Here is a 22,505-nt window from a genome sequence, read left to right on the forward strand (position 1 = left end):
ATAGTGAGGACCAGGACACGTTTTTAACCAACAGAGTGAGGACATTTTTGCAAAGTCAGGACATTTCAGCCGGTCCTCACTTCTTTAAAGGATTTTTTTGAGACTTCAGACTTTGTTTTAAGGGTTAAAGGTTACATGATGATGATAATTAACTGAAAAACAAAACTAACTAAAATTATAGTGAAAATGTCCTTCGTTTTCGTCTTTGTCAGCTTTTTTCATACATAATGAAGATGGATCAGACAAAGGAAACAAAGGCAAAATTTACTGTGACCTCTTTTAATCTCCCACCAACAAATACCCCATTACAAAAAACTACAACTAATAAAAACTAAACTAAAACTAAAGCATTTAAAAAAAAAAAAAAAACTAAACTAAAACTAGCAAACTCACTCTAAAAACTCATTAAAACTAACTGGATTTGAAAACAAAAATTCACAACAAAATTAAAACTAAAACTAACGAAAAATAAAAAATAAATAATAAAATAAGTAAAAAAAATAAAAAAATAATAAAAATTAATGAAATAAAAAATTAAAATAAGTAAAAAATAATAAATAAATAAAAAAAATATATAAATAAATAATACAATAAGTAAAAAATAATAAAAATTAAAAAATAATTAAAATCCAAAACTATTATAACCTTGCCAGGAAATTCACTGTTGCAATGAGGGCCCTCACAAAGATAGAAGTACAAGAATGTGTGTGTGTGTGTGTGTGTGTGTGTGTGCTTGTATTAAACTGTCAGGATGTTAAACGGTGTTTATGTAACTCTGACTGCTTCCAGAGCTGGTGCTGTGTTTCCCCCGCAGGATATCTCGTGTTCTGTCAGATTACAGTTTGATTACTCGTTTTTTAAACTAAAAAAAAAAAAAAAAAAAAGTCTTTCTGTTCCTGCTCGATTTTATTCAGAGATACAAAAAAAAAACCAGGTCACGGCGAGGCCGACTGCTGCTGCTGCTCTCTGTCACACCGCCGACATGAATCTTACATCATCGGCTTTATGTTTTATTGATGTAATGAGTTATCGATTATTTATGTCAGCTAGGAGCTACAAGTTTTACGTTTTGTCCCCAGGCTGTAACTTCTGCTCCTGGAGTCCAGACCTGTCAGTGATGCTGCTGTTGTTGAATGGAGGAACAGTGTGATGTGTGCATGACACGTCATAAATGTGAGATTTATGTATGAGCAACGATGGAGGCAACACCAGTTCATCGCAGACTGGAAACACTGTTAAAAAAGGATGTTTTGCATCAATTTGCATTGTATTGTGTCTCTTTGCTGTTGTTTCACATCTATTCCTATTTGTTTTGTGTCTCTTTGCAGCTGATTTGTGTCTATTCTAAGTTGTTTTGAGTGTCTTTGCAGCTACTTTGTATCCATTTTTAGTTGTGTTTTTTCTATTTGCAGCTGTTTTGCATCTATTTGTAGTTGTTTTGTGTCTATTTGATGCTGTTTTGTATCCACTTTTAGTTGCGTTGAGTCTGTTTGCAGCTATTTGTAGTTGTTTCGAGTCTCTTTGCAGCTGTTTTGCATCTATTCCTATTTGTTTTGTGTCTCTTTGTAGCTGTTTTGTTTCTTTTCATAGTTGTTTTGTGTCTCTTGCAGCTACTTTGTATCCTTTTTAGTTGCATTGTGTCCCTTTGCAGCTGTTTTGTATCCACTTTAGTTGCTTTGAGTCTCTTTGCAGCTGGTTTGTATCAATTTTTAGTTGTGTGTTGTCTATTTGCAGCTGTTTTGCATCTATTTGTAGTTGTTTTGTGTCTATATCATGCTGTTTTGTATCCACTTTTAGTTGCATTGTCCCTTTGCAGCTATTTGTAGTTGTTTTGAGTCTCTTTGCAGCTGTTTTGCATCAATTTGTATTGTATTGTGTCTCTTTGCTAGCCTGGCTAACACCAGACCAAATCTCATTGGAGATTAGGTCTGGACACCTACAATGCTTTTCTCCGTAGAGGAGGTGTGGTTTACGATCCTCCGGAGCCGTTTATTGGACGCTTAGAATGTCTATCAAAGCGTCTGTAGGTAGCTCTTAGCCAATCAGATCAGTTATACCAGATGACGTAGTAGAGCAACAGAGATGGATGTTTGTTGTGTGTGTGTCTGTGAGAGAGTGTTGCTGCTGCTTTGCTTCTCCAGTTCTCGCTTTCTGCAAGATTATTTATTTTCACGCTTTATTCCCCCTCATGTCATTCTGCCCCACACATCCACTGATTTTATGGGCAATAAACAAGCTGCTGCGGGTCTCTGGGGGCTCCGCTGTCCCCCGGCTCGGAGCCAGATCACCGGCGGTGACCGGCGGTCTCGCCGGCTCGGCGCAACGAGCCGCAGAAACCGCCCGTGCGGCGCTAATAGCCCCGCTACCGGTGATCTCGCTACCAGCCGGGGGACAGCGGAGCCGCTGAGAGACCTTTCGCCTTTCAACTTTCGCTCTAAACTATTTAAAACACCATCTGCAGCTAAAGAGAGTTTCGCGTCTGCAGCAGCCATGTTGGATCCGGAAAGCTTCCAAGTGCCGAGTAGTACGCGTCATCGTCTCACCGTCCCTCCCCGCTCTGTGATTGGATCCCTAAAACACGGCTAAGATAATCGCCTCGTTTCCAGACTGCCTGGAGGTTCGAAATCAAATTCGAGCGCGCAAGGCAGTCTGGGTATACCCAGGCTATCTCTTTGCAGCTGTTTCACATCTATTCCAATTTGTTTTAGTCTCTTTGCAGCTGTTTTGTATCCATTTTAGTTGTGTTCTGTCTCTTTGCAGCTTTTTTGCATCAATTTGTAATTGTTTTGTATCTCTTTGCAGCTGTTTTGCATCTATTAGTTGTTTTGAGTGTCTTTGCAGCTTTTTTGCATCAATTTGTATTGTTTTGTGTCTCTTGCAGCTGTTTCACATCTATTCCAATTTGTTTTAGTCTCTTTGCAGCTACTTTGTATCCATTTTAGTTGTGTTCTGTCTCTTTGCAGCTGTTTCTCATCTATTTGTAATTGTTTTGTATCTCTTTGCAGCTGTTTTGCATCTATTAGTTGTTTTGAGTGTCTTTGCAGCTTTTTTGCATCAATTTGTATTGTATTGTGTCTCTTTGCAGCTGTTTCACATCTATTCCTATTTGTATAGTGTCTCTTTGCAGCTGTTTTGTATCTATTCATAGTTGTTTTGTGTCTCTTGCGGCTACTTTGTATCCTTTTTAGTTGCATTGTGTCCCTTTGCAGCTGTTTTGTATCCACTTTAGCTGCTTTGAGTCTCTTTGCAGCTGTTTTGTATCCACTTTAGTTGCTTTGAGTCTCTTTGCAGCTGTTTTGCATCAATTTGTATTGTTCTGTGTCTCTTGCAGCTGCTTTGTATCCTCTTTAGTTGTGTTGTGTCCCTTTGCAGCTGTTTTGCAATCCGTGTGTAGTTGTTTTGTGTTTCTTTGCTGCTGTTTTGTATCCACTTTAGTTGCTTTGTGTCTCTTTGCAGTTGTTTTGTGTCTATTCATAGTTGTTTTGTATCTCTTTGCAGCTGCATTGTATCCATTCTAAGTTGCGTTGTGTCTCATCTATTTGTAGTTGCCTTTAGTTTCTTTACAGCTGTTATGCATCTTTTTCATAGTTGCATCATGTCTCTTTGCAGATGTTTTTTAGTTGTTTTGAGTTTCTTCATATTTGCTTCCTGTCTGTTTTGAAGCTGTTCCACATCTACCTGTAGTTGTTATGAGCCTCATTGCAGTTGCATTGTGTCTTGTTGCAGCTGTTTTGCTTCTTTCTGCAGTTGTTTTGAGTCTCTGTATTGTGTCATTTTGTCTCTTTGCAGCCTTTTGGTATTAATTTGTAGTTGTTTTTGTTAAAAGTTCTTCATTAGACGTTCTAAAAGCCTGTAAATGCTGCAAGTGAAGTCATTCTGTCGGTTGTAAAAATGGGTCTGCAGCAGCAACAAACAGGAACCTACCTGGAAACACTTTTTGGGAGTGACTCTTTTTGGTATTTTACTTTAAACACAGTGCACACCAGTCTGTTACCGAGACTTGTATTATTTAGAGCGTAATATAAGCAAAGGTAGCCTACTTTTCAATAAAAATCTGATGAATCTACAGGCCTTGATGGTGCCATGTAAAGCCTGACTATCAGTTGTTTTGAAGCTCAGTAAACACAGATACCAGAACGTCTGACCTGAATTTATCCCTTTTGGCCGAGACATTGAAATCTTCCAGACGACACGGACGGGCACCACAAGTCTCTTTTCTGCCGTTTCACATCTATTTGCAGTTGTTTTGAATCTATTTATAGTTGTTTGTGTCTCTTTTTTCAGTTGCTTTGTATCCATTATTAGTTGTTTTGAGTCTCTTTGAAGTTGTTTTGCATCTATTCATAGTTGTTTTGTGTCTCTTTGCAGCTACTTTGTATCCATTCTAAGTTGCATTGTCTCTTTGCTGTTTGTTCTGTTTTGCATCTATTCGTAGTTGTTTTGAGTCTCTTTGAATCTGTTTTGCAACTATTTTTAGTTGCTTTGTGTCTCTTTGCAGCTGTTTTGCATCTATTCATAGTTCCTTTGTGTCTCTTTGCTGTTGTTTTGCATCTATTCTTAGTTGTTTTTTGTTTCTTTGCAGCTGTTCTGCATCTATTTGTAGTTGCTTTGAGTCTCTTTGACGTTGTTTTGCATCTATTCATAGTTGCATTGTCTCTGCAGCTGTTTCACATCTATAAGTAGTTGTTTTGAGTCTCTTGGAATCTATTTTGCATCCATTCGTAGTTGTTTTGTGTCTCTTTGCAGCTGTTTTGCATCTATTCATCGTTGTTTCAAGTCTCTTTGCAGCTGTTTTGCATGTATTTGTAGTTCCTTTGTGTCTCTTTGCTGTTGTTTCACATCTATTCTTAGTTGTTTTTTGTCTCTTTGCAGCTGTTTTGCATCTATTTGTAGTTGTTTTGTGTCTCGAGTCCATCATCACTGATGTTTAGCTTCCAGACCCAGTACCAGTTCATCCCAAAAGTGAAGTTCTTCCAACACAAACTGTTTGTGTCTATAATGTCATTGGATTCTGCAGCATTGTGATTCCCTTTACTGCAGTTAAGAGACCAACACAGAGCCTTTAAATCAACTTTGATTTTGGGCATTAAGACTAATCGCTCCCTATAAAGCAAACCCTCCAGTCCCAGCAGCAGTAAACCGTGGGAGGTGATTTATAACCTGAGAGCTGCTCCGTGTCCCTCCGTCCCAGGGCCAGCTCCATCCGTCTGCTCCGCCCAAATGTTCACGATAAAAGTGCAGGCCCTTCAAATGAAATAAATCACCACTGTAGATCTTTTTGTAACTTTCTAAACCCTGGAACCAGCAGCTTCCACACAACTTACTGTTCTCACACACAACCCGATAGAAACTTTAAAGAACTTTCTGTGAGTGGCTCTTTAATGTTACACAAAGGGATCCTGAATTAAAAAGATTTGTCCGGAAGTGTTGGAAATTATTAATTAAATTAGCGTTTTTTAAAGCCTTCCCCTGTTCTTTTTACCTAACAAAAGTGTTATAAAACAGTTTGTAACAAGTTTAAAGCAGCTATGGTCACACAATTTATTTATTTTTATACTTATTCATTACATCACATGTCCTTGTTCTTGTTTTTGTCCTTGTTTAGCTCGGCACTTTTTAAATGTTTTTACTCATGTTGTTTTGTTTTATGATTGTCATAACTATGCACCTTATGCAGTGGTTCTTTCAATGTTGTTGTATAGTGAACTATATAATGACAATAAAGACTATTTGATTGATTTTGATTTGATTTTGATTTGACAAACTTTCACATTCAACACATTTGTGGTGCAAAAAATGGTGAAATTCACTGTAATCTGTGGTTTGCAGAAATGTAAAATGTCAACATTTATTGTGGTATAAATGTATATTTATATTCAACATTTCAACCTGCACTCGTTAGTTTTTAAATTGATCAAAGAAAACAATGTGGAACTCAAAGAGAAAATCTTATCTTGTGATTATGAGATACAGATTTAAACATTTATATACTACAAAAACCTTTTTATCATCACAATGATGAGTTGTTTTATGTCCCTTTGCAGCTGTTTTGCATCTATTTTTAGTTGCTTTGAGTCTCTTTGAATCTGTTTTTCATCTATTTGTAGTTTTTTTGAGTGTCTGCAGCTGTTTTGAATCTATTCGTAGTTGCTTTGTGTCTCTTTGCAGCTGTTAGGCATGTATTTGTCGTTGTTTGACTCTCTTTGCAGCTGTTTTGCATCTTTTTGTAGTTGGTTTGAGTCTCTTTGCAGCTGTTTTGCATCTATTCATAGCTCCTTTGCATCTGTTTGTTGTTGTTTTGTGTCTCTTTGCAGCTGTTTTGCATCTTTTCATTGCTGTTTTGAGTCTCTTTGCAGCTGTTTTGCATCTTTTTGTAGTTGGTTTGAGTCTCTTTGCAGCTGTTTTGCATCCATTCATAGTTGCTTTGAGTCTCTTTGAATCTGTTTTGCATCCCAGAAATAACACTAAAACCATTTTTATCACCATAATGAGGAATCATATGTGCTGAAAATGATCCAGGTAGCGATTATGTTTCACTCTAAACATTATTGCCAATAAATGTGATTTTTCTTTTTAAGCATGGTGGATTGATTCAGAGTATTTTTCTTGTTTTTTTTCTCCTCGGTTCTCAGTTTGAGTCTGAACGAGTCAGTCTCCCATCCTGAATGTCTCAGCTGACCCCGCGCTCCGGCCTTCAACAGAAGCATTAACTTTATAAATGTCTCTAAATGACACAATGTTCTCTGTTATCAGTCAGCGGTGAGTAAATTGGACCTCAGCTGTTGCCATAGCGACACAGTCCCATGAAGCGAGTGACAAGCAGCGTTTTGACTTTTCCTCCAAAGGACGAGTCCTCCGAAACCAGCACTGACTGAATCTGCTGACACCTAATATGTTTCTGATTTATCTTCCTCTGGTGCCAGGGGAGCTGCAGGCACACACCAACGAAGAAGAGTCTCAAACAGCTGCAACTACAAATACACACAAAACTACAAATAGATGCAAAACAGCTGCAAAGAGACACAAAGCAGCTACAAATGGATGCAAAGCAGCTACAAATTAATAAAAAAATAGTTGCAAAGGGACACAAAGCAACTATAACTATATATAAAACAGCTGCAAAGAGACATGATGCAACTACAAGGTGACTCAAAATGACTACAAATAGATGCAAAACAGCTGCAAAGAGACAAAAAACAGCGAAACATAGATGCAAAATAGCGATTATTAAATATAAAAACAGATGAAAAACACACAATGCAACTACAACTAGATATAAAACAGCTGCAAAGAGACATGATGCAACTACAAGGTGACTCAAAATGACTACAAATAGATGCAAAACAACTGCAAAGAGACACAAAACAGCTACAACTGGATGCAAAGCAGCAACAAATAAATAAAATAGCTGCAAAGACACACAAAACAGTTACAAATAAATGCAAAAAGCTGCAAAGGGACACAAAGCAACAATAACTATATACAAAACAGCTGCAAAAAGACATGATGCAACTACAAATAAATCATAATGCAAAATAGCGATTATTAAATATAAAAACAGCTGAAAAAACACATAATGCAACTTCAACTAGATATAAAATATATAATATAATACAATATATTTTTAGTCTCTTTCTCGCTGTTTTGCATCTATTCATAGTTGTTTTTAGTCACTTTGCAGCTGTTTTGCATCTATTCATAGTTGTTTTTAGTCACTTTGCAGCTGTTTTGCATCTATTCATAGTTGTTTTTAGTGTCTTTGCAGCTGTTTTGCATCTATTTGTAGTTGTTTTGAGTATCTTTGCAGCTGTTTTGCATCTATTCATAGTTGTTTTGAGTCTCTTTGCAGCTGTTTTGCATCTATTCATAGTTGTTTTTAGTGTCTTTGCAGCTGTTTTGCATCTATTTGTAGTTGTTTTGAGTCTCTTTGCAGCTGTTTTGCATCTATTCATAGTTGTTTTGAGTCTCTTTGCAGCTGTTTTGCATCTATTCATAGTTGTTTATAGTCACTTTGCAGCTGCTTTGCATCTATTTGTAGTTGTTTGAGTCTCTTTGCAGCTGTTTTGCATCTATTTGTAGTTGTTTTGAGTGTCTTTGCAGCTGTTATGCATCTCTTCATAGTTGTTTTTAGTCTCTTTCTCGCTGTTTTGCATGTATTCATAGTTGTTTTGAGTGTCTTTGCAGCTGTTTTGCATCTATTTGTAGTTGTTTTGAGTCTCTTTTTTGTCCATGTTTGGACCCCAGAGTCATCATCACATGTTTAGGTTCCTAACAGAGTTCCAGTTCATCCCAGTTTAAAACTGTGAAAGTTTTTGTGGTGGACTAACGAGCGAGCAGACACAACACGACACAGAAACAACAGAAAAGTGGTGAATGAAATGAAACAGCCTTGGGTTTGTGTGTGTGTGTGTTGTTCTCATACACTCATACAGTACGTCAGGCCTGTCGCTGTGACTCGCGGGGCACAGAAACACGTCACAGCCTTGAGTGGAAGAAGAGTGAAAAGCCTGTCGTCCTCAAAGCTTCTATTGATCACACCTGGAGGGTTCAGAGCTCCTGGAGCTTTTCTAAAGCGTTTTATTCAGCCAGAGGAAGCTCCTGCTCCGATCATTCAGCCAGCAGGAAGTCACCAGCAGCGCTTAGAGTCGGGCAGCGAGCTTTCTGCAGTAAGACCCAGCCTGGTGCCTTAGGAAGACGCCACAGGTTAGCATTAGCACTGAGATTACAGCTCTCTGACAGGCATGTACACATAGATAGGGCCCTAGGGGGGCCTGGGCCCCGGCCCTTTGTGTTAAAAAGTGCCCTCTGAGTGTTTTTGTTTGTTTTGTTTTTTGTTTTTTAAATAAATAAATAAATAGGGATGTAAAAAAACGGCACTACAAAAACTCCACGGTATTTTAACGTACCCATTTTTCTTGTAATTCTGGGGTTGACAGAGAGAGAGAGACAGAGTGAGAGAGAGACAGAGTGAGGGAGAGACAGAGAGAGAGATGGAGAGAGAGACAGAGAGAGAGATGGAGAGAGACACAGAGAGAGACAGAAAGAGAGAGAGAGATAGAGAGAGACAGAGTGAGAGAGAGAGAGTGAGAGTGAGAGAGATAGAGTGAGAGAGAGAAAGAGAGAGAGAGAGACAGAGTGATAGAGACAGAGTGAGAGAGACAGAGTGAGAGAGAGACAGAGTGAGAGAGAGACAGAGTGAGAGAGATAGAGTGAGAGAGAGAGACAGAGTGAGAGAGAGACAGAGTGAGAGAGATAGAGTGAGAGAGAGAGACAGAGTGAGAGAGACAGAGTGATAGAGACAGAGTGAGAGAGACAGATGAGAGAGACAGAGTGAGAGAGACAGATGAGAGAGACAGAGTGAGAGAGACAGAGTGAGAGTGAGACAGAGTGAGAGAGAGACAGAGACAGAGTGAGAGAGAGACAGAGTGAGAGAGAGAGAGAGAGAGAGAGAGAGAGTGAGAGAGACAGAGTGAGAGAGAGAGAGTGAGAGAGACAGACAGAGTGAGAGAGAGAGACAGAGTGAGAGAGAGACAGAGTGAGAGAGAGAGAGAGAGAGAGAGTGAGAGAGACAGAGTGAGAGAGAGAGAGTGAGAGAGACAGAGTGAGAGAGAGACAGAGTGAGAGAGAGAGAGAGAGAGAGAGAGTGTGAGAGAGACAGAGTGAGAGAGAGAGAGTGAGAGAGACAGACAGAGTGAGAGAGAGAGACAGAGTGAGAGAGAGAGACAGAGTGAGAGAGAGACAGAGTGAGACAGAGTGAGAGAGACACAGAGTGAGACAGAGTGAGAGAGAGACAGAGTGAGAGAGACACAGAGTGAGACAGAGTGAGAGAGAGACAGAGTGAGAGAGACACAGAGTGAGAGAGAGACAGACAGAGAGACAGACGTCTCCTGGGTGAAAGTCCTGGTTGGTCAGGACAGTGTAAAGTGTGAATATGAGTCATCTGTTGCTGTTTCCTCAGAAGAAGCAAATTCAGAGGCTATAAGTCATGGGTCTCAAACTGGCGGCCCGCGGGCAAATTGTGGCCCTCATGATGATATTTTGTGGCCCCCACCTTGATATGAAAGTTTAATGTGAGTTTTTTTGAATTTATTTTTTTTGTCTGTCATGTTGTGTCTTTTTTGGGTCATTTTGTGTCTTTCTTTAATAATTTTGTGTCTTTTTTGGGTAATTTTTTGTCTTTTTTTGGCCATTTTGTGTCTTTTTTTTCTGTCATTTTGTGTCTTTTTGGTAAATTTAGTGTCTTTTTTTTCTGTCATTTTGTGTCTTTTTGGTAAATTTAGTGTCTTTTTTTGGTCATATTGTTTCTTCTTTAAGTAATTTAGTTTTTTTTCTGTCATGTGTCTTTTTTGGGGACATTTTGTGTCTTTTCAAAATAATTTAGTGTTTTTTCAGTCATTTTGTGTCTTTTTTGGTCATATTGTTTCTTCTTTAAGTAATTTAGTTTTTTTTCTGTCATGTTGTGTCTTTTTGGGTCATTTTGTGTCTTTTTAAAATAATTTTGTGTCTTTTTTGGGGTAATTTTCTGTCTTTTTTTGGTCATTTTGTGTCTTTTTTTGGCCATTTTGTGTCTTTTTTTAGTAATTTTGTGTCTTTTTTGGCCATTTTGTGTCTTTTTTGAGTAATTTAGTTTTTTTCTGTCATTTGTGTCTTTTTTTTTGTAATTTTGTGTCTTTTTTTGGTCATTTTGATACAGCCTCCAGCGGCCCCCAGGAGTTTGAGCCCCCTGCTCTAAGTGATCATTAATAACCAGGTGTGTTTCTGATGGCAGCGAGTCGTCAGTCAGTCTCACCTGAGAGCAGCTCTGAGCGTGTCCACCTTAATAAACCTCAACGGGCTCTGAGGGAGCTCTGGGTCACTCGCCTCATTGGATATTAATATTTACTGTGTGCAGATTTGGAGTTGGAAGCAAAAATACTTTCAGATTTCCCTGATTAAGAGTGGCAGCAGATGAGAAGATGACAACAGGAACTCAAAGCTGATGAATAACGACACATATGATAATTTCTACCAAGTTCTTACATTATATTAGTGTCTTTTTGGTTATTGTGTGGCTCTTTTGTTAATTGTACACTTATTTTTGGTCATTTTGTGTCTTTTATGAACTTTTATGGTCATTTTATGCATTTTTTGTGTCATTTACATCCATCTGCTGGGAGACAGTTAAGGTCTTCAGTTGGTCTTTCTGTCTCTTTTTTGTTCATTTTACGTAATTTATTTGGTCTTTTTTGGTAATTCTGTCTCTCTTTTGTTCATTTTTTGACTTTTTTGGTCTTTGTTGGGTCATTTTTTGTCTTTTTTTTGTCTCTTATGCCTCTTTGGTAATTTCGTGTCTTTTGTTCATTTTACGTCATTTTTTGGTAATCTTTTATGTATTTTTCTTGTAATTTTGCATCTCTTTTGTTCATTTTTTGGTGGTTTATTTTGTCATTTTATGCATTTTTTGGGTAATTTTTTTATATTTCTGTCTTTTATGGGTAACTTTGTGTTACTTTCGGTCAATAACATCTTTTATGTAATTTTATGGCTTTTTTTGGTTATTTCACTCACTTTTGGTAATTTTATGGATTTTGGGAGGTAATTTGGTGCATTTTTGTCTATTTTATTTCACTTTTTTGTCTATTTTTGTCAGTTGTGTCTTTTTTGTTTTCTTACTGTCTCTTCTTGGTTATTTTGTCTTTTCTTGTTCATTTTATGTAATTTTTTGGGTAATTGTGTGTCTTTTTTCGGTAATTCTGTCTCTCTCTTTTTTGTCTTTTACACCTCTTTGGTAATTTTGTGTCTCTTGGTAATATTTTATGCATTTTTCTTGTAATTTTGTGTCTCTTTTGTTCATTTTTTGTGGATTTTTGTGTCTTTATTTTGTAATTTTATGCATTTTTTGTCTTTTTTTGGGGGTAACTTTGTGTTACTTTTGGTCAATAACACCTTTTTTGTAATTTTATGGCTTTTTTTGGTTATTTCACTCACTATTGGTCATTTTGTGTCTTTTTCTTTAGTCATTTGTGTCTTTTTTGTTGTTTTTTAGTGTCTCGTCTTAGTGATTTTGTCTTTTCTGGTAGTTTTGTGTTTTATTTGGTCACCCTGTGAAGGATATAAATGCTGACAATCCACGCGTGCAGCCAGTCGACCTGCACACACCTGCAGCTCCTCCAGTCAGCCTGCAGCAGGAAGCTGCAACATGCTGCAAACACTCAGAACCAGAACCAGAACCAGAACCAGCTCACGGTTAGTTCCCTCTCTGTCTCTGGGGTTTTTCTCACCTTAAATGAACTCTTTTACTTGTCCTTAAAGTTAGTTCCTCTTTCTTCGAAACCAAAAAGCAGAACTTGGATAAAGTCAGCAGCCAACAGTTTCCTGTTTAGCTTCCTGTTATTCAAGGACTTGAGTCGACTTTAACTGCCTCTCAGAGCACTTTGAGAAGTCAGTTTGTTGTTTTCTGTTGGAGAGTTTGGTGTTAAACTGATACCACAAAGTATGAAGCTGCAGCAGCTGGTTAGCTTAGCTTAGCTTAGCTTAGCTTAGCACAAAGGCCCCATCTACCAGACACTCTGAAGCTCACTGAGTTACACTTAGTTCAAAACGCCAAACACCTTTTCTAAGTATGAAAGGAAACCAGTTTCAACAGAAGATATTCTGACTCCGAGGCAGTTTGAGGGCAGTTAGGAGCCGTTTCAACACTGTAAAAAAGGTCTAAAAACCAGATCAAACAGTAAATCTAAAGGTCTAAAACCAGATCAAACAGTAAATCTAAAGGTCTAAAACCAGATCAAACAGTAAATCTAAAGGTCTAAAACCAGATCAAACAGTAAATCTAAAGGTCTAAAACCAGATCAAACAGTAAATCTAAAGGTCTAAAACCAGATCAAACAGTAAATCTAAAGGTCTAAAACCAGATCAAACAGTAAATCTAAAGGTCTAAAACCAGATCAAACAGTAAATCTAAAGGTCTAAAACCAGATCAAACAGTAAATCTGAGGGAAATGATCTTGCTGCATGGACAGATAATTTACCTTGACAAGATTTATTAAATTAAGATTATTAAATCTAGAAATAAGCATGTTGAACACTTAAAAGACCAAAAAAAGACACACAAAAGACAATAACAGACGCAAAAAAAATACAATTAAATGTCTTTTTTTGAAAAATGTTGTGTCTTTTTTTAATAATTTTGTCTTTAATAATTTGTGTCTTTTTTTAAATAATTTAGTGTCTTTTTTGAATAATTTTGTGTCTTTTTTGTCATTTTGTGTCTTTTTTTGGTCATTTTGAGGCGGGCCCCAGGTAATTTGAGTTTGAGACCCCTGACCCCTGCCGCTAGAAACAGAATTTTAATTATTTATATTTGAATTTGAATTGCTTAACTTGAACTTACATTAAAAAACTGAATTTTAATCACATTATTTGAATTTATACTGTTCAATTTGAATCATTGCATTGAAAAAATGAGTTGCCGGTTCCCAGCAGCTTCCCCACCTGCTGCCATGGCGACTGCTGTCAGGGTTTTATCATGAAGAAGGCTTCGTCATGGAGCTGTAATAGCAGCAGAGTGCTCAGAGTGGAGAATGTGATTGTGTCGACTGTGTGATGTAACTCTGAGGCCGCTGAGTCATCAATCAACCTGTGGACACTCGGAGACGCCACCAGGTCCCCGTATGGACACTTCAGATCTGATGGCTTCTTATTCTGGGTTTGTGTTGGTTTTTGAGTAATAGAGGAGGGAAATAACCAAGAGAAGAGGCAGATAAACCCTGAGGAAAAAAATACACAAAAGACCAAAAAAAAGACCAAAAAAATACACAAAAAGACCATAAAAGACACAAAAAAGAACAAAAACAGACCAAAAAAGACTAAAAAAAGTCCAAAAAAAGTCCAAAAAAAGACACAAAAAAGAAACAAAAAGACCAAAAAAAGACACAAAAAAGACCAAAAAAAAGACACAAAAAAGACCAAAAAAAGACACAAAAAAGACACAAAAGACACAAAAATACACAAAAATACACAAAAAGACCAAAAAAGACACAAAAAGTCCAAATAAAGACACAAAAAAGAAACAAAAAGACCAAAAAAAGACCCCAAAAAGACACAAAAAAGACATAAAGAAAAGAAAACAAAAGAGAAACAAAAGACGTAAAATCACAAAACAGAGACAAAAAGACAAAAATACATCAAAAAAGACACAAAGGTTTTTTTTTCTCTTGGTAAGAACCAAATAATCATCAGGTCACTCTGCTCGGGCCAGTTCATCACTGCTGGCAGCTTTAATTTATCTGGTTTTAAGAGTTAATTTCTTATTTTAAGTGTTCAACATGCTTATTTCTAGATTTAATAATCTTAATTTAATAAATCTTGTCAAGGTAAATTATCTGTCCATGCAGCAAGATCATTTCCCTCAGATTTACTGTTTGATCTGGTTTTTAGACTAAACACCTTTTTAGCAGTGAAGAGCCAAAGACCAATGGAACCAAGAGAAGAGATAAAGAAGATAAACCCTGATGGAGCTGGAACCACTGGTGTGAAACTGGAACAAGAGAAAGCCGATCGAGATGGAAGTCTTGACTCGTGATGGACTGAAAAACTTTTTATCTCGTCTCCTGTGATCTCTGTCAGCCTCTGACAATAAGCCTCCATCACTCCAACAACCCCAACAACAGGTTTTTACTCCCTCTTTACAACTCTCACTGTCAATACTTGAATCTCAGACAGCTGAAAGAAAAATCCATTCTGTGAACAAAGCTGCATATAGTTAATTAAACTACTTAAAAAAGACGCAAAATTACCAAAAAAGACACAAAATTACTACTAAAAAGACACCAAATGACAGAAAAATCACTAAATTACTTTAAAAAGATGCAAAATGACCAAAAAAAGACAAAATTACTAATAAAAGACACAAAAGGACAAAAAAAGACACAAAATTACTGAAAAAAGACACAAAATGACCAAAAAAGTCACAAAATTACTACTAAAAAGACACAAAATGACAGAAAAATCACTAAATTACTTTAAAAAGATGCAAAATGACCAAAAAAATACACAAAATGACAGAAAAATCACTAAATTACTTTAAAAAGATGCAAAATGACCCAAAAAAGACACAAAATGACCAAAAAAGACACAAAATTACTACTAAAAAGACACAAAATGACAGAAAAATCACTAGATTACTTTAAAAAGATGCGAAATGACCAAACAAGACACAAAATTACTAATAGAAGACACAAGATGACACAAAAAAGACACGAAATGACCAAAAAAAGACACAAAATGACAAAAATAAGACACAAAATAAAAAAAATAAAAAAAAGACAAAATGACAGAAAAAACATTAAATTACTTAAAAAAGCAACATGGTCTCACATAAATCCGTGAAATAGCCACGGAATCACTCAAATTTCCGTGAAACTGACACGGATTTCGCTACAATGCAAGTTAATGACAGTCATATCCCGTGGCTATTTCCTATTGGTTTGTTCCAAGTCACGTGACTTTCAACGTTCCTTAGTTTCTGCATAAAAATGTATTTTGATCACATTTCTAGCAAGAAATATATGTTTTATTTTCTTAATATTCACTCAGTGAAGGTACATAATCACTTTGTGGCGAAGATCTCGCCAGAAAAAGACGATCCGCTGTGTTTTATTTTTAAATCTGTTTTATTTTGTAATCTACCGGATGTGCTGTGCGATCCTACCGGATGTGGTGGTTAGAAAATAAAACATATATTTCTCGCTAGAAATGTGATCAAAATCCATTTTTATGCAGAAACTAAGTCAAAATATTGATTTTTTCACTAAAAATGAGAGAACTGTCCGCCATGTTTTTTGTTCTGACCGCCGGGACCTTGAAAGTCACGTGACTTGGAACAAACCAATAGGAACAAATACCAGGTTGGGATATGATGTCATTAACTTGCATTGTAGCGAAATCCGTGTCAGTTTCACGGAAATTTGAGTGATTCCGTGGCTATTCCACGGATTTTGAGTTGAGTAAATCCGTGGCTATTTCACGGATTTCTTTGAGACCAGGTTGTAAAAAAGACACAAAATTACTAATAAGACACAAAATGACCCAAAAAAAGACACAAAATGACCAAAAAAAGTCTTGACTCGTGATGGACTCAGACTGTGGCAGAAAAAACTTGACTTCTCTGCTTTTTATCTCGTCTCCTGTGATCTCTGTCAGCCTCTGACAATAAGCCTCCATCACTCCAACAACCCCAACAACAGGTCTTTACTCCCTCTTTACAACTCTCACTGTCAATACTTGAATCTCAGACAGCTGAAAGAAAAATCCATTCTGTGAACAAAGCTGGATATAAATCATTTCTTCCTTTTTTTGATTCCTTTGGCTGCCACTTCTCCATCACTCTGAGCCGTCCTGCAGGGCCTCAGCCTGATTTATTTCTCTCTGTTGTCAGAACAAAGTGACCTGATCCTTCATTCCTGCACTGGATGATCAGCTGACGGGGATCTAAAGGTTGAGTTTACACATGTTGTAAACCAGGGGTCTCAAACTCAAATTACCTGGGGGCCGCTGGAGGCAGTCTCAAAATGACCAAAAAAGACACAAAATGACAGAAAAAAACTAAATTACTTTAAAAAAGACACAAAATGACCAAAAAAGACACAGAAAAGACCAAAAAGACACAAAAAGACAAAAAAAAAGACACAAAAAGACCAAAACAAAAGAAACAAAAGACAAAGACAAAAAAAATTAGTAAAAAAAAAAGACACAAAATGACAGAAAAAAACTAAATTACTTTATTAAATTAAACTTTATTAAATTACTTTACTAAATTACTTACTTACAAAATGACCAAAAAAGACACAGAAAATACCAAAAAAAGACATGAGAAGACCAAAACAAAAAAGAAACAAAAGACAAAGCCCCCCCCCCAAAAAAAAGACACAAAATGACTGAAAAAACACTAAATTACTTAAAATATTTTCAGCAAAAAAAAGTGATTTGTAATATCATGGTTGAATTAAAGACTTTAACTTTCACACAGTGAAAACACAACATCCAAAGTTTCCAGAGTTTTGCACCAGCGACACTTTTACCATAACAACTAAACGTTTTCGGGAAAATTCCAACATTTTCTGAAAGATGAGAAGTTGCTCTTTACAGCCAACATGGAGTCATTACAGTTATTTTACTCACGCTTCTCCTGGAAGCCCACAAAGCAGGAATACAAACACTCAGCGGCAGAGAAATAGAAACTCTGGATTACGTATGAAAAATATTGACAAAGAGGAAAACGAAGGACATTTTCACTACAATTTTAGTTAGTTTTAGTTAGTTTTGTAACCACAAAATACAGTTTCAGTGAGTTATCGTTTTGATTTCAGTTAACGGAAAAAAAAAATCCAATTCGAGTTCTCGTCATTTCGTTAGTTTTCGTTAACTATAATAACCTTGCCGTCCACCCCTATTTGTTACTTACGTGGACTTTGTCACTCTTTATACGACTTCACCTGACTTCCTCCTATCAAAGTTCCTCACAACGAGCATTAATATTGGTGGCAATAAGCGTTTGCTGAGATAAGAGACTCTGTCACGGGTCTTAGGAGGACAGTCTCCTGCTCTCTGAGGTCTTAATGAATGAGTAGTTTTAATTTCCCGGCTGTGCTGTGTGACGTGAGAGGAAGCTGCAGAGCTCAGTGTGTTTACCGACAGGCAGCGACGCCGTGCCTCTTAAACGCCGTTATATCAGCTTGTTAATGGGAAACTCATTTCCTGATCACACAGCTGCGGGCAGCGATCTGGCCGTGTGTCTGACCCTGATGGCCTCTAATGAGCCCCTAACGAGACTAAAGGCCCCTAACGAGCCCTTAACGGATCCTAACTTGCCTGAAGGTCCTTGACGAGCACAACGAGCCTAATGGATGATTAGCATAATGATTGGAGTGGTAACTGGAGCCCCAATCACTTCCTGTCAAGATGATGCACACAAACACCCAGTTCAGCTGGAAATGTCCACAAACACACAAGCTGAGAAAAACAGTCGTACAAACAGAGTTTTTCTTCAATTACTTGTACGAGGAGAACTTGACTTTGACGGCATATTAAGGCATATTAAGTCTGAATGAAAATAAAAATACAAACCCGGGGGAGGGGGGTAATATTTCAAGAAAAAAGTTGCAAATTTACTAGATTTAAAGTGGCAAATCCACAAGAAAAAAAGTCGCAGATTTAAGAGATTTAAAGTGGCAAATCCACAAGAAAAAAAGGTCGCAGATTTAAGAGATTTAAATTGGCAAATCCACAAAAAAAAGGCGCAGATTTAAAGTGGCAAATCCACAAGAAAAAGTTGCAAATTTACTAGATTAAAGTCTACAAGAAAAAAGTCGCAGATTTAAGAGATTTACAGTGGCAAATCCACAAAAAAAAGTTGCATATTTAAGAGATTTAAAGTGGCAAATCCACAAAAAAAGTTGCATATTTAAGAGATTTAAAGTGGCAAATCTACAAGAAAAAAGTTGCAAATTTAGTAGATTAAAGTGGCAAATCTACAAGAAAAAAAGTTGCAGATTTACGAGAAAAAAATGGAGGAAAAAGCAACTTTTTCTCACAGATTCACCACTTTAATTTCGTAAACTTTTTTCTTAAAATATTACCTCTGGGTCCGTATGGTTTTTTTTTTTTACACAATCTGGCAGTATGTAATAAATCCCTCAGATTTAGTGTTTTTATCTTGTGTTTAGACACACCTTTTATGCAGTGTATGTATTGGACAAATTGGAAATGTTGACTTGATGATTAAAAACCTGACCATAAAAAGGTGAAACAATCCTATTTCCCCCAGTCTCATGTTTTGATTAAAGTCAAAGAGAATTTAAAGCTACATTTTGAAATGTGGCATTTCCATCATGTGAGTTTCCATCAGCTGCTTCAGAGCGAATAAACAAAGCTGCAGTAACGTTCTTTGCAGTGAAATGTATAGAGAGAATGTAGAGAAGTCTTCAGGAATTAGATTCAACTTCTAAATGTCCTTTCATGTCAGAGGAAATATTAAACAAATGTAAAATGCTGATATTAATCGTGTACTATTATGAACGATTGCCAACCGTCATGTGGCTCACACGGGGCACCAATATATGTAAGGGACGATGCCTTAACTCGGGGCGTCAAAAGATATATGAAAAGGAGTAAATGAGAATGCACAATTAAAGTTATGGTTTCAAAGGTGTGTTACATGGCTAGCAGAAGTATTAATAATTATCAGAAATACTTATGAAATTAAGAAATTGATGGCACAATGTTCATTCAATCCAGTTGATATATTCAAATGAACACATACCAGTGTCCTCTACAACTGTTATTTAAGTCATTTTTTTACTTTAATGTTTGTTTGTTTACAGTGCAGCTTCCATTTTCTGGAGCTGGTCCCTTATTGTGTACAGCTTTTTAATGAAACAGCATTATAAATATGTCTGTCTAATTGTGTGTTGACAGAAGTAATTATCTTTATTTAGTTACAGCAGAGAATGTGGACAGAAAGTCTCTCTGTCAGCTGTCGTCATCACACACTGTGTGCAAAAAGAGGAACTGTTTGTTCCACTTTTTAAAAGAGGAAATAAAAAATGTAGCTGTTTGTCACATTGTGCTAACAGATTCTGTGGATCCTCATCATGTTTGTTCTTTTTAAATTTACTTTAATGATGTTGTTGGATTTAAAAGAATTCATTTTTTTACTTTGTCTTCTGCTCATCTTTGTATTTAAAGGTGCAATATAAATAAAGTTATTCTGATTATTTTTCCTAATATTATTGTTTGTGATTTCCCACAGATATAAAGGTCGACTCACTTTCACCCACACCAACAATAATCACATTATTCCTCTCTATATTTTCAGGTTAAATTATTAATAACCAAGAAACATCTTTATGTTCAATAAGTTTGTGTTTATTGAGACTCTGAAGTTCACAGTTTGAGTTACAATAAACAGATGTTGTCACATAAAACCTCTCAAACACCAATAAAAGAAAAACAAATCAATGAGAATGAAGTTTTACAGATAATTCACTTTAAAGATTTGATCAATAATCAAACAGGAAACTACAGAGATGACTGCCAGTCACAGAGTGATTGACAGCTCTTTGATCAAATCATTTTGACATAATTTTCTCACACTGACGGAGAAAAAAACATCACGAGGACAACATAGTCACATCAAAGACTTCAGGAAGTCTTGAACAGAACAATGCTGATCGTCTATTTCTGTTGTCCTAAAGCCACAGAGACCTTCACTGGTAAAACCTGCAGTGTGTAATTATAACTCAAATTCAGAAAAAATGGAAACATCCTCTCAGTGAAAGTGTGTGTGAAGGTGTGTATGTGTCTGTTAGTGTCAGCATCAGAGAACGACAGCTTTCCTCTGTTCCAGTCCAGATTCACTCTGATCCTCTGGAACTCCTTCCGCACTGGGAGATCAGTTCCTCTATCTGATGGTGACCTTGATGTGTATCTACCTATACTGAAATCTATTCTCCATAATCCAGACTGTATGTTTCTTCCCCTCAGGGCAGACTCTGCTAACACACCCAGTGCCCAGAGTGCACTGTCTCCAACCTCGACCTCCCAGCTGTGAGTCCCTGAGTTAAAGCCCTCAGAGCCCAGAACAGACAAGTAACTATTAAGATTCCTCTCTGGATTATCAGGAAGCTGCTGTTTCTCTCCTCCTCTCATGCTGGTCAGATCTTCAGACAGGATGAGGTCTGCAGCAGCAGTGTTTGGGTCCAGAACAACAGGACTGTAGGAGACCAGGTCCTTCATCTTGTTCCAGATGTTGAAGGCCAGGTTGCCCAGGTGTTTGGCCTGGTCTATCAGAGCTCCTGAGGGCAGCTGTGGATCCTCCTGCTGGACTCTTTCCACTGCAGCCTTGTAGTTGTGCAGGAATGAGACGTGTTCAACTCTCAGCTCGTCCTCTGTGGCTCTGACTGTGTCTGAAAGAGCTGCTATCTCTCTGCTCAGAGCCTCCATCTTCTCCTTCATCATCTGACTCTTCTGCTCCTCTTCCTCCCTCAGTGCAGCCATCCTGGCCTCCTCTTCCTCTTCTAGAAACTGGTGAAGCTTCTTAAACTGCTCCTTAATCTGCGTCTCTGTGCGTCGGGCCTGGACCTGAATGTGTTCTGCTGTTTGATCAAACTTCACTTTAACTTCTTTAAAAACCTCTAACTTCTCCTTTAAAGGCTCCAGAGTTTCCTGAAGTTCCTTCTTGAGTTGTTGTGCAGCTTCATCGATGGGTCTGATTCTGTGGTTGGTGTGTTTTTCTGAGTCTCTGCAGACGAGACACACTGGCTGCTGATGGTCCAGACAGAAGAGTTTGAGTTTCTCAGAGTGCAGACTGCAGAGAGGCTCTGAAGCTCTCTGATCTCTCTCCAGTAAGAAACTCTCACACAGCTTCTTTAACGCAAAATTAAAAGGTGGTTCCTTTGAAGATCTTCTCTTACAAAGCGGACACTCTCTGGTTTGTTTCTCCGTCCACCAGTTCTGCAGACAGTCTTTACAGAAGCTGTGGCTGCATGACAGGACGACAGGATCTTTAAAGATGTCGTGGCAGACAGAACAGCAGAGATCGTCCTCTAATCTGGAAGCCATTTAGTCTCTGAGTGAAGCTGAAAACACAGCAGACAAACAGCTCAGCCACTCCCTGTTCTCTCAAAGTTACTTTACTTTCCTGTAAAACTGTCGTTCAGTTTGTGGATTCAGCAGCTGGGTGAAGTGGAGCTGTTCCAGTATTCCCAGTAATCTCCTGAAGTCGTCCTCTTTCAGTCAAAGTGGAGGTTTTAGTCTGAAGCTGAATCTTATCGTCCGTCTCTCAGAGTGTGTGAGTCTCTTTGTCTCAGTGAGTCAGAATAACAGCCTGTTGCGTGGTTTATTTCGGGTAAGTCAGCTGAGGGGCGGAGCTTTAAAACAACAGTTTATCAGGTCAGAGTCTCATTCTAAACCTGTTAATAACTCTGAGCTGCAGATATCTGCAGACATGCTGCAACATGCAGTAAAATTTGTGATTGTGTCCTCTTGTGTGTGAATCTTTGTGCATCCTGGGGTCCCTGAACAGTGTGTGAGCTGCATAAATCGGGTCTGAGTGTAAAGCTGAGACTGGAGCCATAAGACTCCACTTCCTCCTGGACCGTTGTGTCAGCTGACTTCCTGTTGCTGACACAGGCTGAATCTCCTCACTGAGCAGACGTGGAACACATGTTGGATGTATAAACACAGAAGTGCCACTTTCTGTTAACTTCCAACCACAAAGAAATGAAAAAAACGTAACACACGGTGGAGACCAAATGAGAATGATTCATGTTATCATTTTCCAGGAGGCGTGACGCATCGATTAGACCTAATGAGTGCGTCAGAGTCTTAATTCAGCGTGACACAACTTCATTTACAACCTCAGCAGACAGCTCCGCTCTGAGCCACTGGATGTAAGAGGATATTTAGGTCTGCTCTGCTTTTCTTGCTGAACTCTTAATGCTGCAGAATACTAGGTCTATGAGGAT

General features: G+C 37.7%; 2 protein-coding genes across 2 annotated transcripts in view; both read right to left on the reverse strand.

The window, feature by feature from the left end:
• nmbr (neuromedin B receptor) overlaps positions 1-22,505 on the reverse strand; it is an 83,156-nt gene that overhangs the window by 43,253 nt on the left and 17,398 nt on the right. The window lies entirely within an intron of this gene.
• On the reverse strand, positions 19,755-21,870 carry LOC131991042 (E3 ubiquitin-protein ligase TRIM35-like). The gene is made up of 2 exons (XM_059356327.1): positions 21,083-21,870; positions 19,755-21,022 (listed from the first exon to the last, which is right to left on the reverse strand). The coding sequence occupies exons 1-2, from the start codon at positions 21,598-21,600 to the stop codon at positions 20,215-20,217; spliced, it is 1,326 nt and encodes a 441-aa protein (XP_059212310.1). The 5' UTR covers positions 21,601-21,870; the 3' UTR covers positions 19,755-20,214.

This window comes from Centropristis striata, chromosome 18 (assembly GCF_030273125.1).
Source record: "Centropristis striata isolate RG_2023a ecotype Rhode Island chromosome 18, C.striata_1.0, whole genome shotgun sequence".
Classification (NCBI taxonomy): Eukaryota; Metazoa; Chordata; class Actinopteri; order Perciformes; family Serranidae; genus Centropristis; species Centropristis striata.